We start from the raw sequence: 24,061 nt of genomic DNA, 5'->3' as shown, positions 1-24,061 counted from the left end.
CGTCCCTGTGTCCCCGTGTCCCCACGCACCGATGTGGCGGTTGGGCAGCCGCTTGAGCAGGCAGGGCTCCTCGTTGCCCGAGGGCGCGCGGATGCTGGCGGTCAGCAGGCTCAGGTCGGTCTCCGTGATCTTCAGCGAGACGTCCGTGGAGGTGCCCACGTTCAGCTGGGACGTGCGCATGGAGTCGTCCCCTGCGGAGGTGACATCAGTGGGGGGGCAAAAAGGGTGGGGGGATGCAGTGTGGGGGTCCCGTGGCTGTGGGTCCATGGCCACGTGAGCGGGGTCCCCAGGGACACGTGGGGATGTGTGGTGGCCACGTGGTGCACCCAACGCCACGTGGTGGGGTCCCCGTGACCACACAGGGTCCCCAAGGCCACGTGGTGGGGTCCCGGTGGGGTCCCCGTGGTCATGACCATGCAGGTGTCCCCATGGGATCCCCCACAGCCATTCAAGGGTCCCCAAGACCACCACCGTTCAGGGGTCCCCATGGCCACGTGGATGGGGTCCCCATGGCCACACCATGGGGTCCTGGTGGCCAGGACCGGACAACGGACCCGGTGGCCACACGATGGCTCCCAGAGGCCACGCAGAAAGTCCCCGAGACCAGAGGGGACCCCATCAGGGGTCTCCCTGAGCCCCCCACTCACCGGTGATCTTGGCGGTGAAGGGGCTGCCCGGGATGTGCTTGTCGTCGAAGCGGACGATGATGTTGTAGTCCCCGGGGGCCGTGGGCAGGTAGGACACGGTGCAGGTCCCGTCCTTGTTGTCCTTGCAGGTGATCTCTGCCTTGGAAGGACCCTCCACCGCCAGCGAGAGCCCACCTGGGGCAGGGGGCGGGGGTCAGCACCGTGGCACCCACCACGCTCACCCAGCCCCACGGTGCCCACCACCACCATTTCCCAGCTGAGCAGTGATCATCGTGGTCTCCCAACCCCATAGTGGCCACCAGGATCTCCCAACCCCATTGTGCCCATCACGGTCTTCCAACCCTATGGGAGCCACCGTGGTCCCAATGCTCTGACCCATGGTGCCCTTAGGGTCTTCCAACCCAACGGTGGGCACCGCCGTCTTCCAACACAATGGTGGCCAACATGATTTTCTAGCCCAACGATAACCATCATGGTCTTCCAACCCAACGGTGCCCATCGTGGTCTTCCAACCCAATGATGGCCAACATGATCTTCTAACACAATGGTGGCCAACGTGATTTTCTAGCCCAATGATGACCACTATGGTCTTCCAACCCAATGATGGCCAACGTGATCTTCCAACACGATGACCATTGTGGTCTTCCAACCCAATGGTACCCGTCGTGGTCTTCCGACCCAATGATGGCCAACATGAATTTCTAGCCCAATTATGACCATCATGGTCTTCCAACCCAATGGTGCCCATCGTGGTCTTCAACCCAACGATGGCCAACGTGATCTTCTAACCCAATGATGGCCAACATGATTTTCTAGCCCAATGATGACCATCATGGTCTTCCAACCCAATGGTGCCCATCATGGTCTTCCAACCCTATGGTGCCCATCGTGGTCTTCCAACACAATGATGGCCAACATGATTTTCTAGCCCAATTATGACCATCATGGTCTTCCAACCCAATGGTGCCCATCATGGTCTTCCAACCCTATGGTGCCCATCGTGGTCTTCCAACCCAATGATGGCCAACATGAATTTCTAGCCCAATTATGACCATTGTGGTCTTCCAACCCAACAGTGCCCATTGTGGTCTTCCAACACAATGGTGGCCAACGTGATTTTCTAGCCCAATGATGGCCAACATGATCTTCCAACCCAACGATGGCCAACATGATTTTCTAACCCAACGATGACCGTCATGGTCTTCCAACCCAACGGTGCCCATTGTGGTCTTCCAACACAATGATGGCCAACGTGATCTTCCAACCCAATGGTGGCCAACATGATTTTCTAACCCAATGGTGGCCATCATGGTCTTCCAACCCAATGATGGCCAACGCGATCTTCTAACACAATGGTGGCCAACATGATTTTCTAGCCCAATTATGACCATCATGGTCTTCCAACCCAATGATGGCCAACGTGATCTTCCAACATAATGATGACTATTGTGGTCTTCCAACCCAACGGTGCCTGTAGTGGTCTTCCAACCCAATGATGACCAACATGATTTTCTAGCCCAATGATGACCATCATGGTCTTCCAACCCAATAATGGCCAACATGATCTTCCAACACAACGATGGCCAAAATGATTTTCTAGCCCAACGATGACCATCATGGTCTTCCAACCCAACAATGACCATCGTGGTCTTCCAACCCAATGACAGCCTACACAATCTTCCAACCCTACGGTGCCCACCATGCTCTCCCAAACCTACAGTTGCCCCCCCAGTCTCCCAACCCTCTTGGTGGCCCCCATGATCTCCCGCCCCCACGCTGCCCATCCCCTCCCAACTCCTCCCATACCCCCGGGACCCTCACTCACCCTCCCCAGCGTCCTTGGTGACAATGGTGAAGGTGCAGGGCTTGTTGACCATGCCATGGCTCAGCCCCGGCCCGTAGGCGCTGACGTGCCGCGGGTTGATGGCGTCCACGTAGAACTGGAGGGGGCTCCCTGGGGACACGGGGAGAGTCAGGGACACGGGGCCGACGGCGCCGGGGGTCGGGGTTCGGCCCCCTCCCAGTGCTCCCAGTGCTCCCAGTGCTCACCGGGGATGTGGTTGCCGTCGTAGCGGATGTCCATCTCGTGCAGCCCCTTCTCGGTGGGGGCGTAGCGCACCGTCACCGTCCCGTCCTTGTTGTCCGTGATGTTGGGGCGCGCCGTCTTCCCCGAGGGCATCCGCACCTCGCCTGGGGACGGGACACCGCGTCACCGGGGCGCCTTGGGGACCCCACCCCGCGCCCCACCCCGCGCCCCACCTCACCCCATACCTGTGATCTCGCCCTTCTGCACGGTGAAGGGGATGACGAGGTTGAAGGGACGAAGGCTCTCGGCGGTGGCGGGGGGCTCCTCGGTGGCCTGGTGCCGTGGGGCAGAGCGGGGTCAGTGCCACAGCCCCCCCCCCCCCCGGGGTGGCCACCACGGCCCCCGCTCTGCCCCATGGTGCTTGTCATGGTGTCCCAACCCCACAGTGCCCACCACGACCCCATGGTGCCCACCATGACCCTACAGTGCCCACCACGACCCCAAGGTGCCCATCACAACCCCACGGTGCCCACCATGACCCCACAGTGCCCACCACGACCCTACAGTGCCCACCACAACCCCACGGTGCCCACCACGACCCCGTGGTGCCCACCACGACCCCACGGTGCCCACCACGACCCTACAGTGCCCACCACGACCCCACTGTTCTCACCATGACCCTACGGTGCCCACCACGACCCCACAGTGCCCACCACGACCCTACTGTGCCCACCATGACCCTATGGTGCCCACCACGACCCCATGGTGCCCACCACGACCCCACGGTGCCCACCACAACCCCACAGTGCCCACCACGACCCCATGGTGCCCACCACAACCCCACAGTGCCCACCACGACCCCACGGTGCCCACCACAACCCCACAGTGCCCACCACAACCCTATGGTGCCCACCACGACCCTACAGTGCCCACCACATCCCCAACTCTTCCCCCTAAATCACCCATCCTCACCTCCCAACCCCACAAAGCCCCCCCACAAACCCCCCAATCACCCCCAAAACCCTTCCCAAAATCCCCCCCACCCCCCCCACCACCACCACCACCACCTACCAGGACGTGGAAGGGGCTGTTGGGGACGTGCTCGCCCCCGAAGCGGATGGTGATGACGTATTTGCCGGGCTCGGGGGCGGTGTAGTAGATGTCGAAGGTGCCGTCGTGGTTCTCCACCACGTCCACGTCCAGCTCGGCCCCGTCGGGGGTCGACACCTTGCAGGTCACCTTGCCCTGCCCGGCCGCTTTGGCGTCCACCGTGATCACCGTCTCCTCTCCGATTTGGATGGTGGGACCCAAGCAGGCACCTATGGGGCAGGGGGGGGGGGGACAGGGGGGACGGGTGGGGTGGGACACGGTCACGGGGGGACCCATCCCGGCCACCCCCACATCCCCACCCCAAGACCCTCGTTGTTGCCCCCCTACCCCACCACCACCACTTTTTGCCCCCCCCCGGCCCCACTTACCCAGTCCGTGGCCCCCAATGGATACTGCAAAGAGAGACGAGGGAAAAGCGGATGAGATGGGGGGGCTGCGGGGGGCTGCGGGGGGCCGGGGGGGGCCGGGGGGCCGGCACGTTCCTGCTCTGCTCGGGGGGGCACCCGCGGACGCCGTGGGGTGATGATGGGGGGCAAGGCAGGGAGGGGGTGCCGTGGGGAAGGCGTGGGGCAGCGGAGGGAAGCTGTGGGGCAGGGGGATGCTGTGGGTCGGTGTGGGGCAGCACGAGGCGCTGTGGGGCAGGGAAGGGAATCTGTGGGGCAGCGAGGAGAAACTGTGGGGTGGGAGGGGGCAGCACGGGTGCGCTGTGGGGCAGGGTGGGGATGCTGTGGGGCAGGGTGGGGATGCCATGGGGCAGCATGGGTATGCCGTGGGGCAGCGTGGGGATGCTGTGGGGCAGCCTGGGGGTGCTGTGGGGCAGCACGGGTATGCCGTGGGGCAGCGTGGGGATGCTATGGGGCAGCAGAGGGCACAATGGGGCAGCGTGGGGATGCTGTGGGGCAGCCTGGGGGTGCTGTAGGGCAGCATGGGGGTGCTGTGGGGCAGCATGGGGATGCTATGGGGCAGCAGAGGGCACAGTGGGGCAGCATGGGGATGCTGTGGGGCAGCGCGGGGATGCCATGGGGCAGCACAGGGCACAGTGGGGCAGCAAGGGGACGATGTGGGGCAGCGTGGCGGATCTGTGGGGCAGCAGGAGGATGCCGTGGGGCAGCAAGGGGATGCCGTGGGGTGGCACAGGGATGCTATGGGGCAGCACGGGGCACAACGGGGCAGCAAGGGGATGCCGTGGGGCGGCACGGGGGTGCCGTGGGGCAGCACAGGGATGCTATGGGGCAGCACGGAGATGCTATGGGGCAGCGCGGCGCACAATGGGGCAGCAGGAGGATGCCGTGGGGTGGCAGGAGGTAGCCATAGGGCACGCCGTGGGGCACGCCGTGGGGCACGCCGTGGGGCAGGGCCCACCTGTGACGAGGCACTTGCTGGCGTCGCCGGAGGGCACGGCGTGGATGCGGAAGGGCGAGCAGGGGATCTCGTCGCCCCCGTACTTGATGGTGATGGTGTAGCGCCCCGGCAGGTCGGGCACGTAGGACACGGTGTAGGTCCCGTCCCCGTTGTCCCGGATCGCCGCCTTCTTGGGCTGCCCCTCGGGGTCCTGCGGGCACCGCGCGGCTCAGCGCCCCGTGGGATGGGCAATAGGGGGCCCTATAGGGCCCGGTGCCCCATGGGGTGGCTACAGGGAGGTCTGTGGGGCTCAACGCCTTATGGGATGGCTATAGGGAGCTCTATGGGGCCCATGGGATGGCCATAGGGAGCCCTATGGGGCTCAACGCCCTATGGGATGACCATAAGGAGCCCTATGGGTGTACGGGACGGCCATAGGGAGCTCTATGGGGTTCAGTGCCCCATAGGATGGCCATAGGGAGCTCTATGGGGCTTGGTGCCCCATGGGATGGATGGCTATAGGGAGCCCTACAGGGCTCAGCGCCCCGTGGGAAGGACAGAGGGGGCCCTATAGGGCTCGGTGCCCCATGGGATGGCTATAGGGAGCCCTATGGGGCTTAACGCCCTATGGGATGGCCACAGGGAGCTCTATGGGGCCCATGGGATGGCTATAGGGAGCCCTACAGGGCTCAGTGCCCCATGGGATGGCTATAGGGAGCCCTGTGAGTCCCAGCACCCTATGGGACAGCCATAGGGAGCCCTATGGGGCTCACCACCCCATGGGATGGCCATAGGGGGCCCTATAGGGCTTGGTGCCCCATGGGGTGGCCACAGGGAGCTCTATGGGGCTTGGTGCCCCATGGGATGGCTATAGGGAGCTCTATGGGGTTCAGCGCCCCATGGGATGGCTATAGGGAGCTCTATGGGACTCAATGTCTTATGGGATGGCTATAGGGAGCTCTATGGGTCCCAGCACCCCATAGAATGGCTATAGGGAGCCCTACAGGGCTCAGCACCCCATGGGATGGCTATAGGGAGCTCTATGGGACTCAACACCTTATGGGACGGCTATAGGGAGCCCTGTGGGTCCCAGCACCCCATAGGATGGTTATAGGGAGCTCTATGGCTCCCAGCACCCCACGGGACGGCCATAGGGAGCCCTATGGGTCCCAGCACCCCACGGGACAGTCATAGGGCGCGCTACGGGTCCCAGCACCCCATGGGATGGCTATAGGGAGCCCTATGGGTCCCAGCACCCCACGGGACGGCCATAGGGCACCCTATGGGTCCCAGCACCCCACAGGACGGCCATAGGGCACCCTATGGGTCCCAGCACCCCACGGGACGGCTATAGGGCACCCTATGGGTCCCAGCACCCCATGGGGCGGTAGGAGGCAGGTTGTGGGGCTCACCAGGATCTGCACGGTCAGCAGCCCCTCTCCGGCGTTGCGCGCGTCGATGGTGAACTCCACGGGGAGGCTGGCGGGGATCCCGCTGGTGCTCAGCCCCGGGCCGCTGGCACGCACCTTGCTGGCGTCGTGGGACGGCAGAACCTTGATCTTGAAGGGGCTGCGGGGACACGGGGGTCAGCGGGGTCAGTATGGGGAATGGGGTCGGTGTAGGGCACAGGGTCAGTGGGGGACACGGGGTTAATGGGGTATGGGGTCAGTGGGGTCAGTATGGGGAATAGGGTCAGTATAGGGCACAGGGTCAGTGGGGTATGGGGTCAGTGGGGTCATTAAGGGGAATAGGGTCGGTGTAGGGCACAGGGTTAGTGGGGGACACAGGGTCAATGCAGGGCGCAGGGTCAGTGGGGTCAATATGGGGCACAGGGTCAATGGGATATGGGGTCAGTGGGGGACACAGGGTGAGTGTGGGGAACAAGGTTCAATGGGGCACAGGGCCAGTGGGGGGCATGGGGTCAGTGGGGTCAGTATGGGGAACGGGGTCAGTGGGGGACACAGAGTCAATGCAGGGCACAGGATCATTGGGATATGGGGTCAGTGGGGTCAGTACGGGGAACGGGGTCGGTGTAGGGCACAGGGTAAACGCAGGGCACGGGGTTAATGGGGTATGGGGTCAGTGGTGTCAGTATGGGGAACAGGGTCGGTGTAGGGCACAGGGTCAATGTGGGGCACGGGGTCAGTGGGGGACACAGGGTCAATGCAGGGCACAGGGTCATTGGGATATGGGGTCAGTGGGGTCAGTACGGGGAACGGGGTCGGTGTAGGACACAGGGTCAGTGGGGGACACGGGGTTAATGCAGGGCATGGGGTCAGTGGGGTATGGGGTCAGTGGGGTCAGTATGGGGAACGGGGTCAGTATAGGGCACAGGGTCAATGTGGGGCACGGGGTCAGTGGGATATGGGGTCAGTGGGGTCAGTATGGGGAATAGGGTCAGTATAGGACACTGGGATCAGTGGGGCAGGGATCAGTGGGGCAGGGGGCTCAGTGGGGCTGGGCGCTGCCCCTCACCTGCGCGGCACCTCCTGGTCGGCGTACTTGACGGCCACGGTGTAGGGCCCGTCGGTGGCCGGGGTGTAGGTCACCTTGTGGGTGCCGTCCCCATTGTCACGCACCTCCACCGGCTCCGCCAGGCCTGGGGGGAGAGAGATCAGTGGGGCAGGGTCCCCATGGGGCAGGGTCACCCATGGATAGAGCATCCCATGGGGCACGGCACCCTATGGGGCAGGGCACCCCATGGGGCAGGACATCCTATGGGGCAGGGAACCCTATGGGACAGGGCATCCTATGGAGTACAGCACCCTGTGGGGCACAGGGGACCCCATGGACGAGTCACCCCATGGCACAGGACACCTTATGGGGCAGGACATGCTGTGAGGCCAGCACCCTATGGGGCAGGATACCCCATGGATAAGTCACCCCATGGCACAGGGTACCCCATGGCACAAGACACCCCATGGCACAGGACACCCTATGGGGCAGGCACCCTATGGGGCAGGGTACCCCATGGATAAGCCACCCCATGGCACAGGACACCTTATGGGGCAGGACATGCTGTGGGGCAGGCACCCTATGGAGAAGTCACCCCAAGGAGAAGTCACCCCATGGCACAAGACACCCCATGGCACAGGGCACCCTATGGGGCAGGCACCCTATGGGGCAGGGTACCCCACGGATAAGTCACCCCATGGCACAGGACACCCCATGGCACAGGACACCCTATGGGGCAGGACATGCTGTGGGGCAGGCACCCTATGGAGAAGTTACCCCACGGAGAAGTCACCCCATGGCACAAGACACCCCATGGCACAGGGCACCCTATGGGGCAGGCACCCTATGGGGCAGGGTACCCCATGGATAAGTCACCCCATGGCACAGAACACCCTATGGGGCACACACCCTATGGGGCAGGGTACCCCACGGATAAGTCACCCCATGGCACAGGGCACCCTATGGGGCAGGACATGCTGTGAGGCCAGCACCCTATAGGGCAGGATACCCCATGGATAAGTCACCCCATGGCACAGGGTACCCCATGGCACAGGACACCCCATGGCACAGGACACCCTATGGGGCAGGCACCCTATGGGGCAGGGTACCCCATGGATAAGTCACCCCATGGCACAGGGCACCCCATGGAGCAGGACACCCTATGGGGCAGGTACCCTATGGGGCAGGGTACCCCACGGATAAGTCACCCCATGGCATGGGTACCCCATGGCACAGGACACCCTATGGGGCAGGCACCCTATGGAGAAGTCACCCCATGGCACAGGACACCCCATAGCACAGGACACCCCACGGACACGACCCCCCAGCCCCACACACCGGTGGGTCCCAGCAGCGTGACCTCGAGCGGTGCCAGCCCCGCGGCGCTGCAGTCCACGGTGAAGGTTTGGGGCAGGCGGGCGCGGACGCTGGGGCCCAGCCCCGGCCCCGAGCACTTCACCTTGCTGGGATCCACCACGTCCTGCACCGGCACCCGGAACGGGCTCCCTGCGGCACGGCACGGCGCGGCGTCACCGCCGGCACGGGGACAGCACGGGGACAATATGGGGACAGGGGGACAATGTGGGCATGGGGACAATATGGGGACAAAATGGGCACGGGGACAGTGTGGGCATGGGGACATCATGGAAATAACGTAAGCCCAAGGACAACATGGGCATGGGGACAATTTGGGCATGGGGACAATGTGGGGACAAAATGGGCATGGGGACATCATGGAAATAATGTAAGCCCAAGGACAACACGGGCATGGGGACAATGCAGGGACAATGTGGGCATGGGGACAATATGGGGACGGGGGGACAATGTGGGCATGGGGACAGTGTGGGCATGGGGACAATATGGGGACAGGGGGGACAACGTGGGCATGGGGACAGTGCGGGGCCAGTGGGGACAATGTGGGCATGGGGACAATATGGGGACAGGGGGACAGCATGGGCATGGGGACAGCATGGGGACAGTGAGGGAATGGGGACAATATGGGGACGGGGGGGCAACGTGGGCATGGGGACAATATGGGGACAGCGGGGATAATGTGGGCATGGGGACAATATGGGGATGGGGGGACGATGTGGGCATGGGGACAGTGTGGGGACAGCGGGGACAATGTGGGCATGGGGACAATATGGGGATGGGGGGAGAATGTGGGTATGGGGACAATATGGGGATGGGGGGAGAATGTGGGCATGGGGACAGTGCGGGGCCAGCGGGGACAATGTGGGCATGGGGACAATATGGGGATGGGGGGACAACGTGGGCATGGGGACAGTGTGGGGACAACGTGGGCATTGGGACAATTTGGAGATAACGTAGGAACAAGGAGAACACGGGCATGGGGACAATGCAGGGACAACGTGGGCATGGGGACAATATGGGGACAGGGGGACAATGTGGACATGGGGACAGCGTGGGGACAGCGGGGACAATGTGGGTATGGGGACTATATGGGGACAGCGGGGCAATGTGGGCATGGGGACAACGTGGGGACAAAATGGGCACGGGGACAAATTGGGGACAGGGAGACCACGGTCAAGGTGACAGCGGGGGGACACGGGCATGGGGAGAACACGGGCACGGGGCCACCATGGGGATGGGGCCACCATGGCTGTGGGGCCACCACGGGCATGGGGACAGCGCGACAACGGGGACGGCACGGCCATGGGGACAGCGCGGCAGAAGACCCCCGGGAGCCCCCAGCCCCGTCCCTGTCCCCACGCACCGGGGATGGGGTGGCCACCAAAGGTGATGTTGACGTCGTAGTCCCCGGGCGTGAAGGGGATGTACTCCACCGTGCAGCTCCCGTCCTTGTTGTCCTTGCAGGACATCTTCGCCTCCGAGGGACCCTCGATGGCCAGGCCCAGCCCCCCGGTGCCCGCGCCCCTGGGGACAGTGGTGGCACTCAGGGATGGGGACAAGGATGGGTCCCCAATGGGGGTGGCACCGCCAGGGAAAGGGGATTGGGGTGGCCACGGTGGGAGGGGGATGGAGGTGTCACCTCCATGGGAAGGGGACCAAGGTGACCGTGGTGGTGGAGAAATGAAGGTGACATCACCGTGGTAGGGTGACACGTGTCACCTCCAGGGCAAGGGGACCGGGATGCCCAAGGTGGTAGGGTGACGGAGGTGTCACCTTCATGGCAAGGGGATTGGGGTGACCATCATGGCAAGGAGATGAAGGTGCCACCACCATGGTAGGGTGACAGAGGTGCCACCTCCATGGAAGGGTGATGGAGGTGTCCATGGTGGCAGGGTGATGGAAGTGCCATCTCCACGGTAGGGTGACGGAGGTGCCACCTTCATGGCAAGGGGATGGAGGTGGCCATGGTGGTAGAGAAATGAAGGTGCCACCACCATGGTTGGGTGACGGAGATGCCACCTCCATGGCAAGAGGATTGGGGTACCCATGGTGACAGGGACCTGAAGGTGCCACCACCATGGTAGGGCGATGGAGATGCCCACGGTGGCATAGGGTGACAGAGGTGCCACCACCACGTCAAGGTGACTGGGGTGCCCATGGTGACATGGTGCCGGGGGGTCCCACCACCGGGGTGACGGGGTGCCGGTGCCCACCTGGTCTCCACGGTGAAGCAGTTGGCCGTGCCCACCAAGCCCCCCTCCAGGCCGGGGCCGTGGGCACGCACACGGGTGGGCTCGCAGCCCTCGGCCACGGCCACGCGGAAGGGGCTGAGCGGCACCGCCACGTCCTTGTAGGTCACCTCCACGTGGTGCACGCCTGCGGGGGGGCAAACGTCACCCCCGGGGACAGCGGGGGGTTTGGGGGGGTCCTAGGGGGTGGTGGTGGGGGTCCCTCATTGGGGGGAGTGGGGGGAGTCCCAGGTTGCAGGGGGGTTGGGGAGGGTCTCACGTTGGAGGTGGGGGGCCCTGGCTGGGGTTTTGGGGAGGGGGGTCCTTGTTGGGGAGGTTTTTGGGGGGTCCCACATTGGAGGAGGTGGGGGCTCCACACGGGGATTGGGGGGCCATAAATAGGGAGATTGGGGGGGATCTACGCAGGGGTGGGGGGTCTCTGGCTGTTTTTTGGGGGAGGATCCCACACGGGGGAGTCTTTGGGGGGTCCCTGGTTGAGGTTTTTTTAGGGGGTCCCTCATTGGAAGAGTTGGGGGGGGGGCTCCAAACAGTGGGGTTGGGGACCCCTGGGCAAGGATATGGGGGTCCCTGGTTGTTTTATTCTGGGAGGGGTCCCTCAGTGGGGCTGCCCCTGGTTGGGGTTTTTAGGGGATCCCTCATGGGGGGCTTTTGGGAGGGGATCACCCCTGGCTGGGGGGTGTGGGAGTCCCAGGTTGGGGTCCCAAATCGGGGGCATTTGGGAGGTTCCAGATTGGGATTTGGGGCAGAGGGGGGGGTTCCCAGTGGGATATGGGGTCTGTGGGGTCCCTCACCGTCCTCGTAGGGGGTGTAGTCCACGCGGTAGGTGCCATCGCCGTGGTCGGTGATGTAGGTTTCGGTTTTGGCACCCGAGGGGTTCAGCACCCGGGCCTTGACGTGGGGCCCCCCGGTTTTGGTGAGCGCCCGCGCGTCCACCGTGAAGTCCGTGCTGACCTCCCGCAGCACCCCTGCGTGTGGGGCGGCGTCAGGATGGGGGCGACCCCAAAGTGGGGGGGGGCGTGGGGAGGAGGTGTCAGTTGGGGTGCCCATGGGGAGCGGGTGCACATTGGGGTGCCCATGGGGAGAAGGTGCACAACGGGGTGCCCATTCGGGTGCCCATGGGGAGCGGGTGCACAACGGGGTGCCCATTGGGGTGCCCATGGGGAGGAGGTGTCAGTTGGGGTGCCCATGGGGAGAAGATGCACAATGGGGTGCCCATTGGGGTGCCCATGGGGAGTGGGTGCACAATGGGGTGCCCATTGGGGTGCCCATGGGGAGAAGATGTCAATTGGGGTGCCCATGGGGAGAAGGTGCACAATGGGGTGCACATTGGGGTGCCCATGGGGAGGAGGTGCCCATTGGGGTGCCCATGGGGAGGAGATGCCAATTGGGGTGCTCATTGGGGTTCCCATGGGGAGGAGATGTCAATTGGGGTGCCCATGGGGAGAAGGTGCCAATTGGGGTGCTCATTGGGGTGCCCATGGGGAGATGTTCTTTGGGGTGCCCATGGGGAGAAGGTGCACAACGGGGTGTCCATTGGGGTGCCCATGGGGAGGAGATGCCAATTGGGGTGCTCATTGGGGTGCCCATGGGGAGATGTTCTTTGGGGTGCCCATGGGGAGGAGATGCCAATTGGGGTGCTCATTGGGGTGCCCATGGGGAGATGTTCTTTGGGGTGCCCATGGGGAGAAGGTGCACACTGGGGTGACCATTGGGGTGTCCATGGGGAGGAGATGTCAATCGGGGTGCCCATGGGGAGTGGGTGCACACTTGGGTACCCATTGGGGTGCCCATGGGGAGGAAAGGGCCAATGGGGTGCACAATGGGGAGGAGGTGACAATTGGGGTGCACATTGGGGTGCCCATGGGGAGATATTCTTTGGGGTGCCCATGGGGAGAAGGTACACACTTGGGTACCCATTGGGGTGCCCATGGGGCGGAGTTGCCAATTGGGGTGCCCATGGGGAGCGGGTGCACAACGGGGTGCCCATTGGGGTGCCCATGGGGAGACAAGGCCCAATGGGGTGCACAATGGGGAGGAGGCATCTTTTGGGGTGCCCACAGGGAGGAGATATCAATTGGGGTGCCCATAGGGAGTGGGCTCACATTGGGGTTCCCATGGGGAAATGTTCTTTGGGGTGCCCCTTGGGGTGCCCACTGGGGTGCCCATGGGGAGGAGGCGTCCATGGGGAGGAGAAGCCCACGGAAAGGAGGTGCCAAAGGGGTTGGGGTGCCCATGGGGATGTGCAATGGGATGGAACACCCATGGGGATGCCCATAAAGATGCCCATGGGATGGGATGTCCATGGAGATTCCCAGTAGGATGGGACACCCATGGAGATGCCCACGGGGAAGGGGATGCCCATGGGGACACCCAACGGGATGGGACACCCATGGAGATGCCCACAGGGAAGGGGATGCCCATGGGGACACCCAACGGGATGGGACACCCATGGAGATGCCCACTGGGTAAAAATTGCCCATGGGGATGTCCACAAAGATACCCATGGGATGGGATGCCCATGGGGATGCCCATCAAGATGCCCATGAGGAGGGGACACCCATGGAGATGCCAACGGGGAAGGGGATGCCCATGGGGACACCCAATGGGATGGGACACCCATGGGGATGCCCATCAAGATGCCCATGAGGAGGGGACACCCATGGGGACGGAGATGCCCACGGGGACACCCACTTGGAGGAGGCACCCCCGGGGTACCCCGTGCTCACCCCCCACCCAACCCACCCTCGTGCCGCCCTCACCTCGGGGCTCCACGCCCTTGCCGTAGACCTTGACGCCGCTGGTGTCGACGGCGGGGTCGACGGTGACGCGGACGGGGAATTTGGGCACGGGGTGCCCGCCGTACTTGATGGTGATGGTGTAGGAACCGGGGCAGGCGGGGGTGTAGGTGATGGCGTAGGTGCCGTCCCGATTGTTCTGGATCAGCACCTCCGCTTTCACCCCCGAATCCGAAATGATCTCGATGGTGAGCTCGGCGTCGCCCGCCTTGGAGCAGTCCACCAGGAAGGTGGCCGCCTCGCCGGCTTTGCCGCGCTCCAGCCCGGGCCCGCTGGCCGTCACCTTACTGGGGTCGAAAACGGGACGGACGTCGGCCTTGAAGGGGCTGCCGGGGATGTGGCGCTCGGCGAAGAGGATGTTGATGGAGTACTCGCCGGGCTCCGTGGGCAGGTAGGACACCGAGCACGAGCCGTCGCCGTTGTCCTGGCACTCGATTTTGGCCTCGCAAGGACCCTCCACCGTCAGCCCCAAGCCCCCCGTGCCGGCGCCTTTGGTGTCGATGGTGAAGGGGGCCGGGGTGCCCACCAGGCCGCCCTGAAGACCCGGACCGTAGGCGCTCACCTGTAACGGGGGGGGTGTCGGGGGGGTTAGAGGGGTCAGGGGGCATCGGAGGGGTCGGGGGACAATAGGGACATGGGAAGGGATGGGGGATTTTGGAGGGGTCAGGGGTGTTAGAGGGGTCGGGGACGTCAGAGGGGTCGGGGGGCATCGGATGGATAGGGGGACGTTGGGGACATGAAAAGGGATGGGGGATTTTGGAGGGGTCGGGGGGCATCGGATGGGTTGGGGGACATCAGTGGAGTCGGGGGACGTCGGGGACATGAGAAGGATTGGGGGATGTCGGAGGGGTCGGGGGGCATTGGAGGGGTCAGGGGACGATGGGGACATGGGAAGGGATGGGGGATTTTGGAGGGGACGGGGGGGGGTCACGAGCCAGCTGGGTGGGCACGAGGGGGTGCGAGCAGGGAGCGTGCACCACGAGTGTGCACAACAAGAGCGCACGAGCAAGGAGCACGAAACAGAAGTGTGCAAGGAAGGAGCGTGCAACAAGCACGCGCAAGCAGGGAGCACACTGAGTGTGAGCAAGGAAGATGCAAGTGTGAGCCGGGAGCGTGCAACAAGCACGTGTGCAAGCAGGGAGTGTGCAACAAGGGCATGGAGCAACGAGAGCGTGCAATGAAGGCATGCACAACAAGAGCGTGCACCACGAGCGTGCAAAGAAGAAGCGCACAACAGGAGCGCACGAGCAAGGGGCACGAAAGAGAGGCGTGCAAGGAAGGAGCGTGCACCACGAGTGTGCACAACAAGAGCGCACGAGCAAGGGGCACAAAACAAACGTGTGCAAGGAAGGAGTGTGCAACAAGCGTGGGCAAGGAAGAAGTGCACAAGAGAGCATGAGCAAGGGGCACAAAACAGAGGTGTGCAAGGAAGGAGTGTGCAACAAGCGCGTGCAAGCAGGGAGCACACTGAGTGTGAGCAAGGAAGGAGTGTGCAAGCAGGGAGTGTGCAACAAGGGCATGGAGCAACGAGAGCGTGCGATATAGGCGTGCACAACGAGAGCGTGCACCACAAGCGTGCAAAGAAGAAGCGCACGAGCAAGGGGCACGAAACAGAGGTGTGCAAGGAAGGAGCGTGCACCACGAGTGTGCACAACAAGAGCGCACGAGCAAGGGGCACGAAACAGAGGCGTGCAAGGAGGGAGCGTGCAACGAGGGAGCAAGGAGAGCACGCGAGGAAGGCGTGCACAACGGGGGCACGCGAGCAAGGAGCGTGCACCCAGGGGCGTGCACCCAGGGGCATGCACCCAGGGGCGTGCACCCAGGGGCGTGCAACCACCACGGAGCGTCGCCGCCGGCTCACCTTGGAGGGGTCGGGGGGCAGCACGGCCTCCACGGTGAAGGGGCTGCCGGGGACGGGGTGGCCGTCGTAGGTGACGTCCACTTTGTAGGGTCCCTCCTCGGGGGGCACGTACTGCACGCGGTGGGGACCCCCGCCCGCCCCCGGCTCCACTTTGCAGGGGAGGGGGCGGCGCGAGGGGGTGGAGATGCGCACGTCCAGCCGGCCCTGGCCCCCCGCCCCCTGCGTCTCCACCCCGAACGCCTGCTCCTGCCCCACGGCCACCTCTGTGGGGAGGGGGGAAATGGGGTCAAAAGGGGGGGAAAGGGGTCAAAGGGGGGGGTAAAGGGGTCAAGGGAGGGGGTGTCCCCAAGGTTCCAAACCTCCCCGGGGTGCCCCGTAGCCGTAAGGGGTCGCCGAGGGTGTCCTGGTGCGCCCACCCCATGGGGTGCCCCATAACCAAGGGGGTCCCATGTCCTGCCAGGGTGCACCCACCCCACAGGGCACCCCATAACCACAGGGGTCCCCAACCCTGCCAGGCACATCTGCTCTATGGGGTGCCCCATAACCAAGGGGGTCCCACATCCTACCAGGGTGCACCCACCCCATGGGGTATCCCAAAACCAAGGGGATCCTACACTTTTCTGGGGCACGCCCACCCCACGGGGCACCCCATAACCAAGGGGGTCCCCAACCCCGAGGTGCACCCACCCTAGGGGGTGCCCCATAACCAAGGGGATCCTACACTTTTCCAGGGCGCACCCACCCCATGGGGCACCCCATAACCAAGGGGGTCCCGTGCCTTGCTGCACCCACCCCAAGGGTGCCCCATAACCAAGGGGGTCCCACATCCTACCAGGGTGCACCCACCCCATGGGGCACCCCATAATCACAGGGGTCCCCAACCCTGCCAGGCACATCTGCTCTATGGGGTGCCCCATAATCAATGGGGTCCCACGTCCTACCAGGGTGCACCCACCCTATGGGGTATCCCAAAACCAAGGGGATCCTACACTTTTCTGGGGCACGCCCACCCCACGGGGCACCCCATAACCACAGGGGGTCCCATGTCCTAGCAGGGTGCACCCACCCCATGGGGCACCCCATAACCACAGGGGTCCCCAACCCTGCCAGGCACATCTGCTCTATGGGGTGCCCCATAATCAAGGGGGTCCCACATCCTACCAGGGTGCACCCACCCTATGGGGTATCCCAAAACCAAGGGGATCCTACACTTTGCCAGGGTGCACCCACCCCACAGGGCACCCCATAACCACAGGGGTCCCCAACCCCGAGGTGCACCCACCCTAGGGGGTGCCCCATAACCAAGGGGATCCTACGCTTTGCCAGGGTGCACCCACCCCATGGGGCACCCCATAACCAAGGGGGTCCCACCCCCTCCCCACGATGCCCCCTGTGCCCGTTGGCCCCACATACCCCACCCGGGTGCCCCCACCCCATGACACCCACTCGCCCCATGGTGCCCCCCGCCCCATAGAACCCCCCCCAGCCCCACGGTGCCCCCCACCCCACAACGCCGCCCCCACTTACTGGTGCTGAGCCCCTGCACCTTGACCTTGCTGAGCTGTAGGGCCGGCGCCACGTTGACGCTGAAGGGGCTTTTGGGGACGGGGTCCCCCCCGTAGGTCACCACCACGGTCATATTACCCTGCGGGATGGGGCACCTCAGGGTGCTGCTGGGGGGTTTGGGGGGGGGTCCCAACGCCCACCCCGGGGTGCCCAGGGGCTGCTAGGGAAAGGGCACCCAGAATTTTGGGGGGGCTCAGCTGCCCAGAGAGGGGTCTATGGGGTGGCTGGGGTGCTCGTAGGGATTGGGTACCCCAGTGGTGGGGTGCCCATGGGGACTGGGTGCCCATGGGAGGGGGGACAGGGGGTGCTCATAGGGGTGGGGGGGCATAGGGGGTACCCACAGGGATGGGGGGCTCTTGGGGGAACCTATAGGGATTGGGGGGAGCTATTGGGGTACCCATAGGGATGGGGGGCTCATGGGGGTACCCATAGGGATCGGGGGAGCTATTGGGGTACCCATAGGGATTGGGACGCCATGGGGGTACCCATAAAGGCGGGGTGCCCATGGGGGTGTCCATATGGGATGAGCATGGAGATGCCCAGTGCCGCAATGGGTGGCTTAATGGGATGGCCCCTATGGGGTGGCCCCTATGGGATGGCCACTATGGGGTGACCTCCATGGGGTGACCTCCATGGGGTGGCCACTATGGGGTGGCCCCTATGGGGTGTCCTCCATGGGGTGGCCACCATAGGGTGACCTCCATGGGGTGGCCCCTATGGGATGGCCGCTATGGGGTGGCCGCTATGGGGTGTCCTCCATGGGGTGGCCACTATGGGATGGCCGCTATGGGGTGTCCTCCATGGGGTGGCCACTATGGGATGGCCGCTATGGGGTGGCCGCTATGGGGTGTCCTCCATGGGGTGGCCACTATGGGATGACCACTATGGGGTGTCCCCTATGGGATGGCCCCCATGGGGTGGCCACTATGGGGTGTCCTCCATGGGGTGGCCTCCATGGGGTGACCTCCACGGGGTGTCCTCCACGGGGTGGCCACTATGGGGTGACCCCTATGGGATGGTCCCTATGGGGTGGCCCCTATGGGATGGCCACTATGGGGTGACCTCCATGGGGTGGCCACTATGGGATGGTCCCTATGGGGTGACCACTATGGGGTGACCTCCATGGGGTGGCCTCCATGGGGTGGCCTCCATGGGGTGGCCTCCATGGGATGGCCACTATGAGGTGACCTCCATGGGGTGGCCACTATGGGATGGCCACTATGGGGTGACCACTATGGGGTGACCTCCATGGGGTGGCCACTATGGGATGGCCACTATGGGATGGCCACTGTAGGGTGTCCTCCATGGGATGGCCTCCATGGGGTGACCTCCACGGGGTGACCTCCACGGGGTGGCCACTATGGGATGGTCCCTATGGGATGGTCCCTATGGGGTGACCTCCATGGGGTGACCTCCATGGGGTGGCCACTATGGGGTGGCCTCCATGGGGTGACCTCCACGGGGTGACCTCCACGGGGTGGCCACTATGGGGTGGCCCCTATGGGCTGACCTCCATGGGGTGACCTCCACGGGGTGACCACTATGGGGTGGCCACTATGGGATGGTCCCTATGGGGTGACCCCCACGGGTGCCCCCCCCGGCGCACCTGCTGTAGGGCCGTGTACTTGACGGTGTAGGAGTAGTCGTGGTTGTCGATGACCTCGAAGTCGCGCACGGCCGGCCCCTTCCCCGGCCCCGCAAACTGCACGTCCAGCTTGGCCTTGCCCGCGCCCTTGGTGTGCACCGTGAAGTGCGTCGGCTTGCCCACCTCCACGCCTGCGTGGCACCCACGGTGTCATCACCCCCATAGCCCCCCAAGACCCCAAAACCCAGTCCCCAAACCCCGTCCCCGTCCCCGTCCCCGTACCCGTGCGGCTCAGGCCGGGTCCCTCCGCCTTGACCTTGCTGCTGTCGTGGCACGGGTCCACCTTGATGCGGAACGGGCTGCTGGGGATCTCCTGCGGGGACACCATCGGGTCAGGGACACGGCCAGGGACAAGGACAGGGGACATGGAGTGTGGCCAGGGACAGGGGACACGGCCAGGGACAGGGGACACGGCCACGGATAAGGTGGCACCACCACGGATAAGGGACATGGCCACAGGGTCATGGCAAGGACAGGGGACGTGGCTTGGGGACATGGCCAGGACAAAGGACACCGCCAGGGGACACTGCCAGGGACAGGGACAGGGGACACTGAGCGTGGCCAGGGACAGGGGACACGGCCAGGGAGAAGGTGGCACCGCCACGGATAAGGGACACGGCCACAGGGTCATGGCAAGGACAGGGCACGTGGCTCGGGGACATGGCCAGGACAAAGGACGCCGCCAGGGGACACTGCCAGGGACAGGGGACGCAGCTGAGTGAAAGGGGACACTGCCAGGAGGGGCTGCCAGGGGACAGGGGACACGGCCAGGGGACAGGGGACACGGCCAAGGGATGTGGGTGGGTGCCAGGAGTGACACTGCCAGGAGACGAGTGGCACTGCTGGGGACAAGTGGCACCATGGGGGTGGCACCACTGGGCAAAAGTGACACCACTGGGGACAAGTGGCACTGATAGGCACAAGTGGCACCACTGGGGAGTAGTAGCACCACCATGGTATGAGTGGCACTGCTGGGCACAAGTGGCACCACTGGGGACAAGTGGCATCATGGGGGTGGCACCATTGGGCAAAAGTGGCACCAATGGGCATAAGTGGCACCACCGTGGCACAGGTGGCACTGGTAGGGGACAAGTGGCACCAATGGGCACAAGTGGCACTGCTGGGGACAAGTGGCACCATGGGGGTGGCACCACTGGGCAAAAGTGGCACCAGTGGGGACAAGTGGCACTGGTAGGGGACAAGTGGCACCACTAGACACAAGTGGTACTGTGAGGGACAAGTGGCACCACCATGGCACAAATGGCACCACTGGGGACAAGTGGCATCATGGGGGTGGCACCACTGGGCAAAAGTGGCATCACTGGGGACAAGTGGCACTGGGTAGGGGACAAGTGGCACCACTGGGGATAAGTGGCACCACTGGGGACGAGTGGCACCACCATGGCACAAATGGCACCAATGGGGACAAGTGGCACTGGTAGGGGACAAATGGCACCAATGGGCACAAATGGCACCACCGTGGCACAAATGGCACCAATGGGCACAAGTGGCACTGGTAGGGTACGAGTGGCACCACTGGGGACAGGTGGCACTGTTGGGGACAGGTGGCACCATGGGGGTGGCACCACCATGGGACAAGTGGCACTGTCAGGAACAAGTGGCACCAATGGGCACAAGTGGCACCACGGAGGTGGCACCACCACGGCACCAGTGGCACCTTTGGGCACGAGCAGCACCACCACGACACAAATGTCCCCATGGGTGTAACCCCACCGTGCCACGAGCGTCCCCATCATGGGGTGGGTGACACCACGGTGCCACGAGTGTCCCCATCACGGTGGTGACCCCACCGTGCCACGAGTGTCCCCATCCACGGTGGTGACACCACGGTGGCCCACCTGGTTGGCGAAGAGCACGAGTGTCCCCGTGGGGGTGTGACACCACGGCGCCACGAGCATCCCCATGGGGGTACCACCACCGTGCCACGAGTGTCCCCATCATGGTGGTGACACCATGGTGGCCCATCACGGGGGGGGGAGGTGACACCACGGTGACCCACCTGGTTGGCGAAGAGCACCATGATGGTGTAGAGCCCGGCGCCGGGCGGCGTGTACTTGACGGTGAAGGTGTCGTTGTCGTTCTTGATGATATCGAAATCGATGTCGGCTTCCAGCGGCCCCCACCACGCCCGGCGCGCACTTGATGCCGATGCTGACGTCCCCTAGGGGTTGGGGACACACGGGGGGGGACGTCAGCACCCCCGTGACAAGGGTGGGGACATGGGGACACGGGGATGGGTGCCCACCTTGCCCGGCCTCGCTGCAGTCCACGGTGAAGTAGGTGGGCTCGCCCGCCTTCAGCCCCGTCTTCTCCACCCCGGGGCCGTGCACCCGCACGCGGCCCCGGGTGGCTGCCCTCGCCCACGGACACCTGTGGGGTGACCCCATCAATCAGTGGGGTGACCCCGTCAGTGGGGTGTCCCCGTCAATGGGGTGGCCCCGTCAATGGGGTGGCCCCAAGGGTGCGCCCTCTCCGTGCGCCGTGCGCACCGTGTCCGTGCCATGCGCCCTGGTGCGCCCCTGATGCGCACAGCACCCCGCTCGCCTTGCGCCTGGCACCCCAAAACCCCAATGCGCCCCAAAACCCCATAGAAATACCCCAAAGCCCTGGCACCCTGACGCTTGTGGCTGGCACCCCATATCCCATGCACCCCACACCCCATAACCAAACCAGCCCCTTCTTCTTGCTGCTGGTACCCCAAAACCCCAATGCACCCCACACACCCCATAGCTGCACCGGGCACCCCATGCACCCCATATCCATTCCAGCCCCTTCTCCTCACTCCTAGCACCCACACCCCACGCACCCCATACCCCATGCACCCCATAACTCCTTCACCCCATATCCATTCCAGCCCCTTCTCCTCACTCCTGGCACCCCAAAACCCAATGCACCCCACACACTACACACCCCATGCACCCCACATCCATGTCCAGCACCTTCTACTTGCTCCTTGCGCCCCACACTCCTCCAGACCCACACACCCCATAGCTGCACCGGGCACCCCATGCACCCCATATCCACTCCAGCACCTTCTCCTCGCTCCTAGCACCCCACACCCCATTGCACCCCATACCCCATGCACCTCATACCCATTCTCAGCACCCTCTCCTTGCTCCTGGCACCCCAAAACCCCAATGCACCCCATAACCCCTGCACCCCACATCTATGCCCAGCACCTTCTACTTGCTCCTTGCGCCCCACACACCCCATAGCTGCACCGGGCACCCCATGCACCCCATATCCATTCCAGCCCCTTCTCCTCGCTCCTGGCACCCCAAAACCCCAATGCACCCCACGCACCCCATACCCCATGCACCCCGATACCCACACGCAGCCCCTTCTCCTCACTCCTAGCACCCCAAAACCCCAATACACCCCACACACCCCACACACCCCACACACCCCCCACCCCCACCACGCCCTCCCCCTTGCTCCTGGCACCCCAAAACCCCCCCCACACCCCACACCCCCCCCCACCCTCCCCCTTCCTCCTGGCACCCCGACACCCCCCCATTACCCCTCCGAACCCCTTTCCCCTCGTCCCCCCCGGACCCCCTCACACCCCCCCACACCCCCCACACCCCCACAGACCCCATAGACCCCCCCACTCACCCGAAAGGGGCTTCGGGGCACGTTGACCCCCCCCCCCAGGTGACGATGATGGTGTGCTTGATGGCACGGCTGGGCACGTAGGCGCACTGGTAGGTGCCATCCCCGTTATCCTTCACCTTGATATCAATGGGGCACCCCTCTGCATCCTGGGGGGGGGGGCAAAATAACAGAAGTGTGGGACCCCTGCCATAACCCTGAGACCCCCGGGACCCCCCCCGGGACCCCCCCCCCAGGGGACCCACCTGTGCGTAAAGCCGCAGGTCCCCGCGGCCGGCGCCGCGCGCGTCGATGGTGAATTCGGCGGGGCGCTGCACGATCACCCCCGTGGGCTCCAATCCCGGCCCCCACGCCTTCACCTGGGGGGGGGGGACACACAAAGGGGTGAGGTTCAGGGGGTGCGGGGGGGGGGGGGTCTGGGGGAGGCCCCCCAAATTGGGGAGGTGTCGGGGTGATTCGGCGGGGCGCTGCACGATCACCCCCGTGGGCTCCAATCCTGGCCCCCACGCCTTTACCTGGGGGGGGGGGACACAAAGGGGTGAGGTTCGGGGGGTGCGGGGGGGGGTCTGGGGGAGGCCCCCCGAATTGGGGAGGTGTCGGGGGTGGTTGTAGGAAGGAGATGGGGGGGGGGATGGGGGAAGGGGGGAGGGGGATCTGGGGGGGGTGAGGGGGGCTGGGGGGGTGGGGGGGAAAGGAGGGGGGTGTGGGGGGGTGTAGGGGGAGGTGGGGGGGGGGTGGAGTGAGCTGGGGGGTGTGGGGGGGGGACATGGGGGGAGAAGGGGGGACATGGGGGGACATAGAGGGGACATGGGGGGGATATGGGGGGGACATGGGGGGGACATGGGGGGGTCACAGGGGGATGCGGGAGGACATGAGGGGGACATGGGGGGACACAGGGCACTGGGGGGGGGCACAGGGGGACATGGGGAGAAGGAGGGGGGGACAGGGCACTGGGGGGGCATGGGGGGACATGGGGGGGGACACAGGGCACTTGGGGGGGGCACGGGTGACAAGTGGTCAGCAGGGGACACGGGGGGACATGGGGGGGACATGGGGGGAAATGGGGGGGTCACAGGGGGATGCGGGGACATGGAGGGGGACATGGGGGGACACAGGGCACTGGGGGGGGGCTTGGAGTGACATGGGGGGTGTGGGGGGGGCGTGGGGTGAGAAGGGGGGACATGGGGGGGACAAAGAGCAATGGGGGGGCACAGGGCACTGGGGGGGGGCACGGGGGGGACATGGGAGAAGGAGGGGGACGCACGGCACTGGGGGGGCATGGGGGGGGACACAGGGCACTGGTGGGGGGGCACGGGTGACAAGTGGTCAGAAGGGGACATGGGGGGACATGGGGGGGGGC

General features: G+C 64.6%; 1 protein-coding gene across 1 annotated transcript in view; it reads right to left on the bottom strand.

Annotated features, from left to right (window-relative positions):
- LOC137849242 (filamin-C-like) overlaps positions 1 to 24,061 on the bottom strand; it is a 57,016-nt gene that overhangs the window by 17,458 nt on the left and 15,497 nt on the right. The window contains 26 exon segments of the mRNA XM_068668780.1: positions 30 to 191; positions 648 to 821; positions 2,473 to 2,601; positions 2,697 to 2,837; positions 2,919 to 3,006; positions 3,745 to 3,992; positions 4,152 to 4,175; positions 5,146 to 5,335; positions 6,537 to 6,693; positions 7,600 to 7,723; positions 8,917 to 9,084; positions 10,316 to 10,476; positions 11,166 to 11,328; positions 11,993 to 12,166; positions 13,961 to 14,558; positions 15,858 to 16,120; positions 17,385 to 17,502; positions 19,030 to 19,199; positions 19,291 to 19,381; positions 21,089 to 21,208; positions 21,210 to 21,250; positions 21,335 to 21,431; positions 21,433 to 21,459; positions 22,705 to 22,737; positions 22,740 to 22,850; positions 22,947 to 23,062. Of these exon segments, the coding sequence (XP_068524881.1) occupies positions 30 to 191; positions 648 to 821; positions 2,473 to 2,601; positions 2,697 to 2,837; positions 2,919 to 3,006; positions 3,745 to 3,992; positions 4,152 to 4,175; positions 5,146 to 5,335; positions 6,537 to 6,693; positions 7,600 to 7,723; positions 8,917 to 9,084; positions 10,316 to 10,476; positions 11,166 to 11,328; positions 11,993 to 12,166; positions 13,961 to 14,558; positions 15,858 to 16,120; positions 17,385 to 17,502; positions 19,030 to 19,199; positions 19,291 to 19,381; positions 21,089 to 21,208; positions 21,210 to 21,250; positions 21,335 to 21,431; positions 21,433 to 21,459; positions 22,705 to 22,737; positions 22,740 to 22,850; positions 22,947 to 23,062 (3,888 nt within the window).

The sequence above is a fragment of the Anas acuta genome, unplaced genomic scaffold, assembly GCF_963932015.1.
Source record: "Anas acuta unplaced genomic scaffold, bAnaAcu1.1 SCAFFOLD_235, whole genome shotgun sequence".
Taxonomy (NCBI): domain Eukaryota; kingdom Metazoa; phylum Chordata; class Aves; order Anseriformes; family Anatidae; genus Anas; species Anas acuta.
The sequence above is the reverse complement of the archived record's forward strand: the minus strand, read 5'-3'. Positions and strand labels throughout refer to the sequence as shown.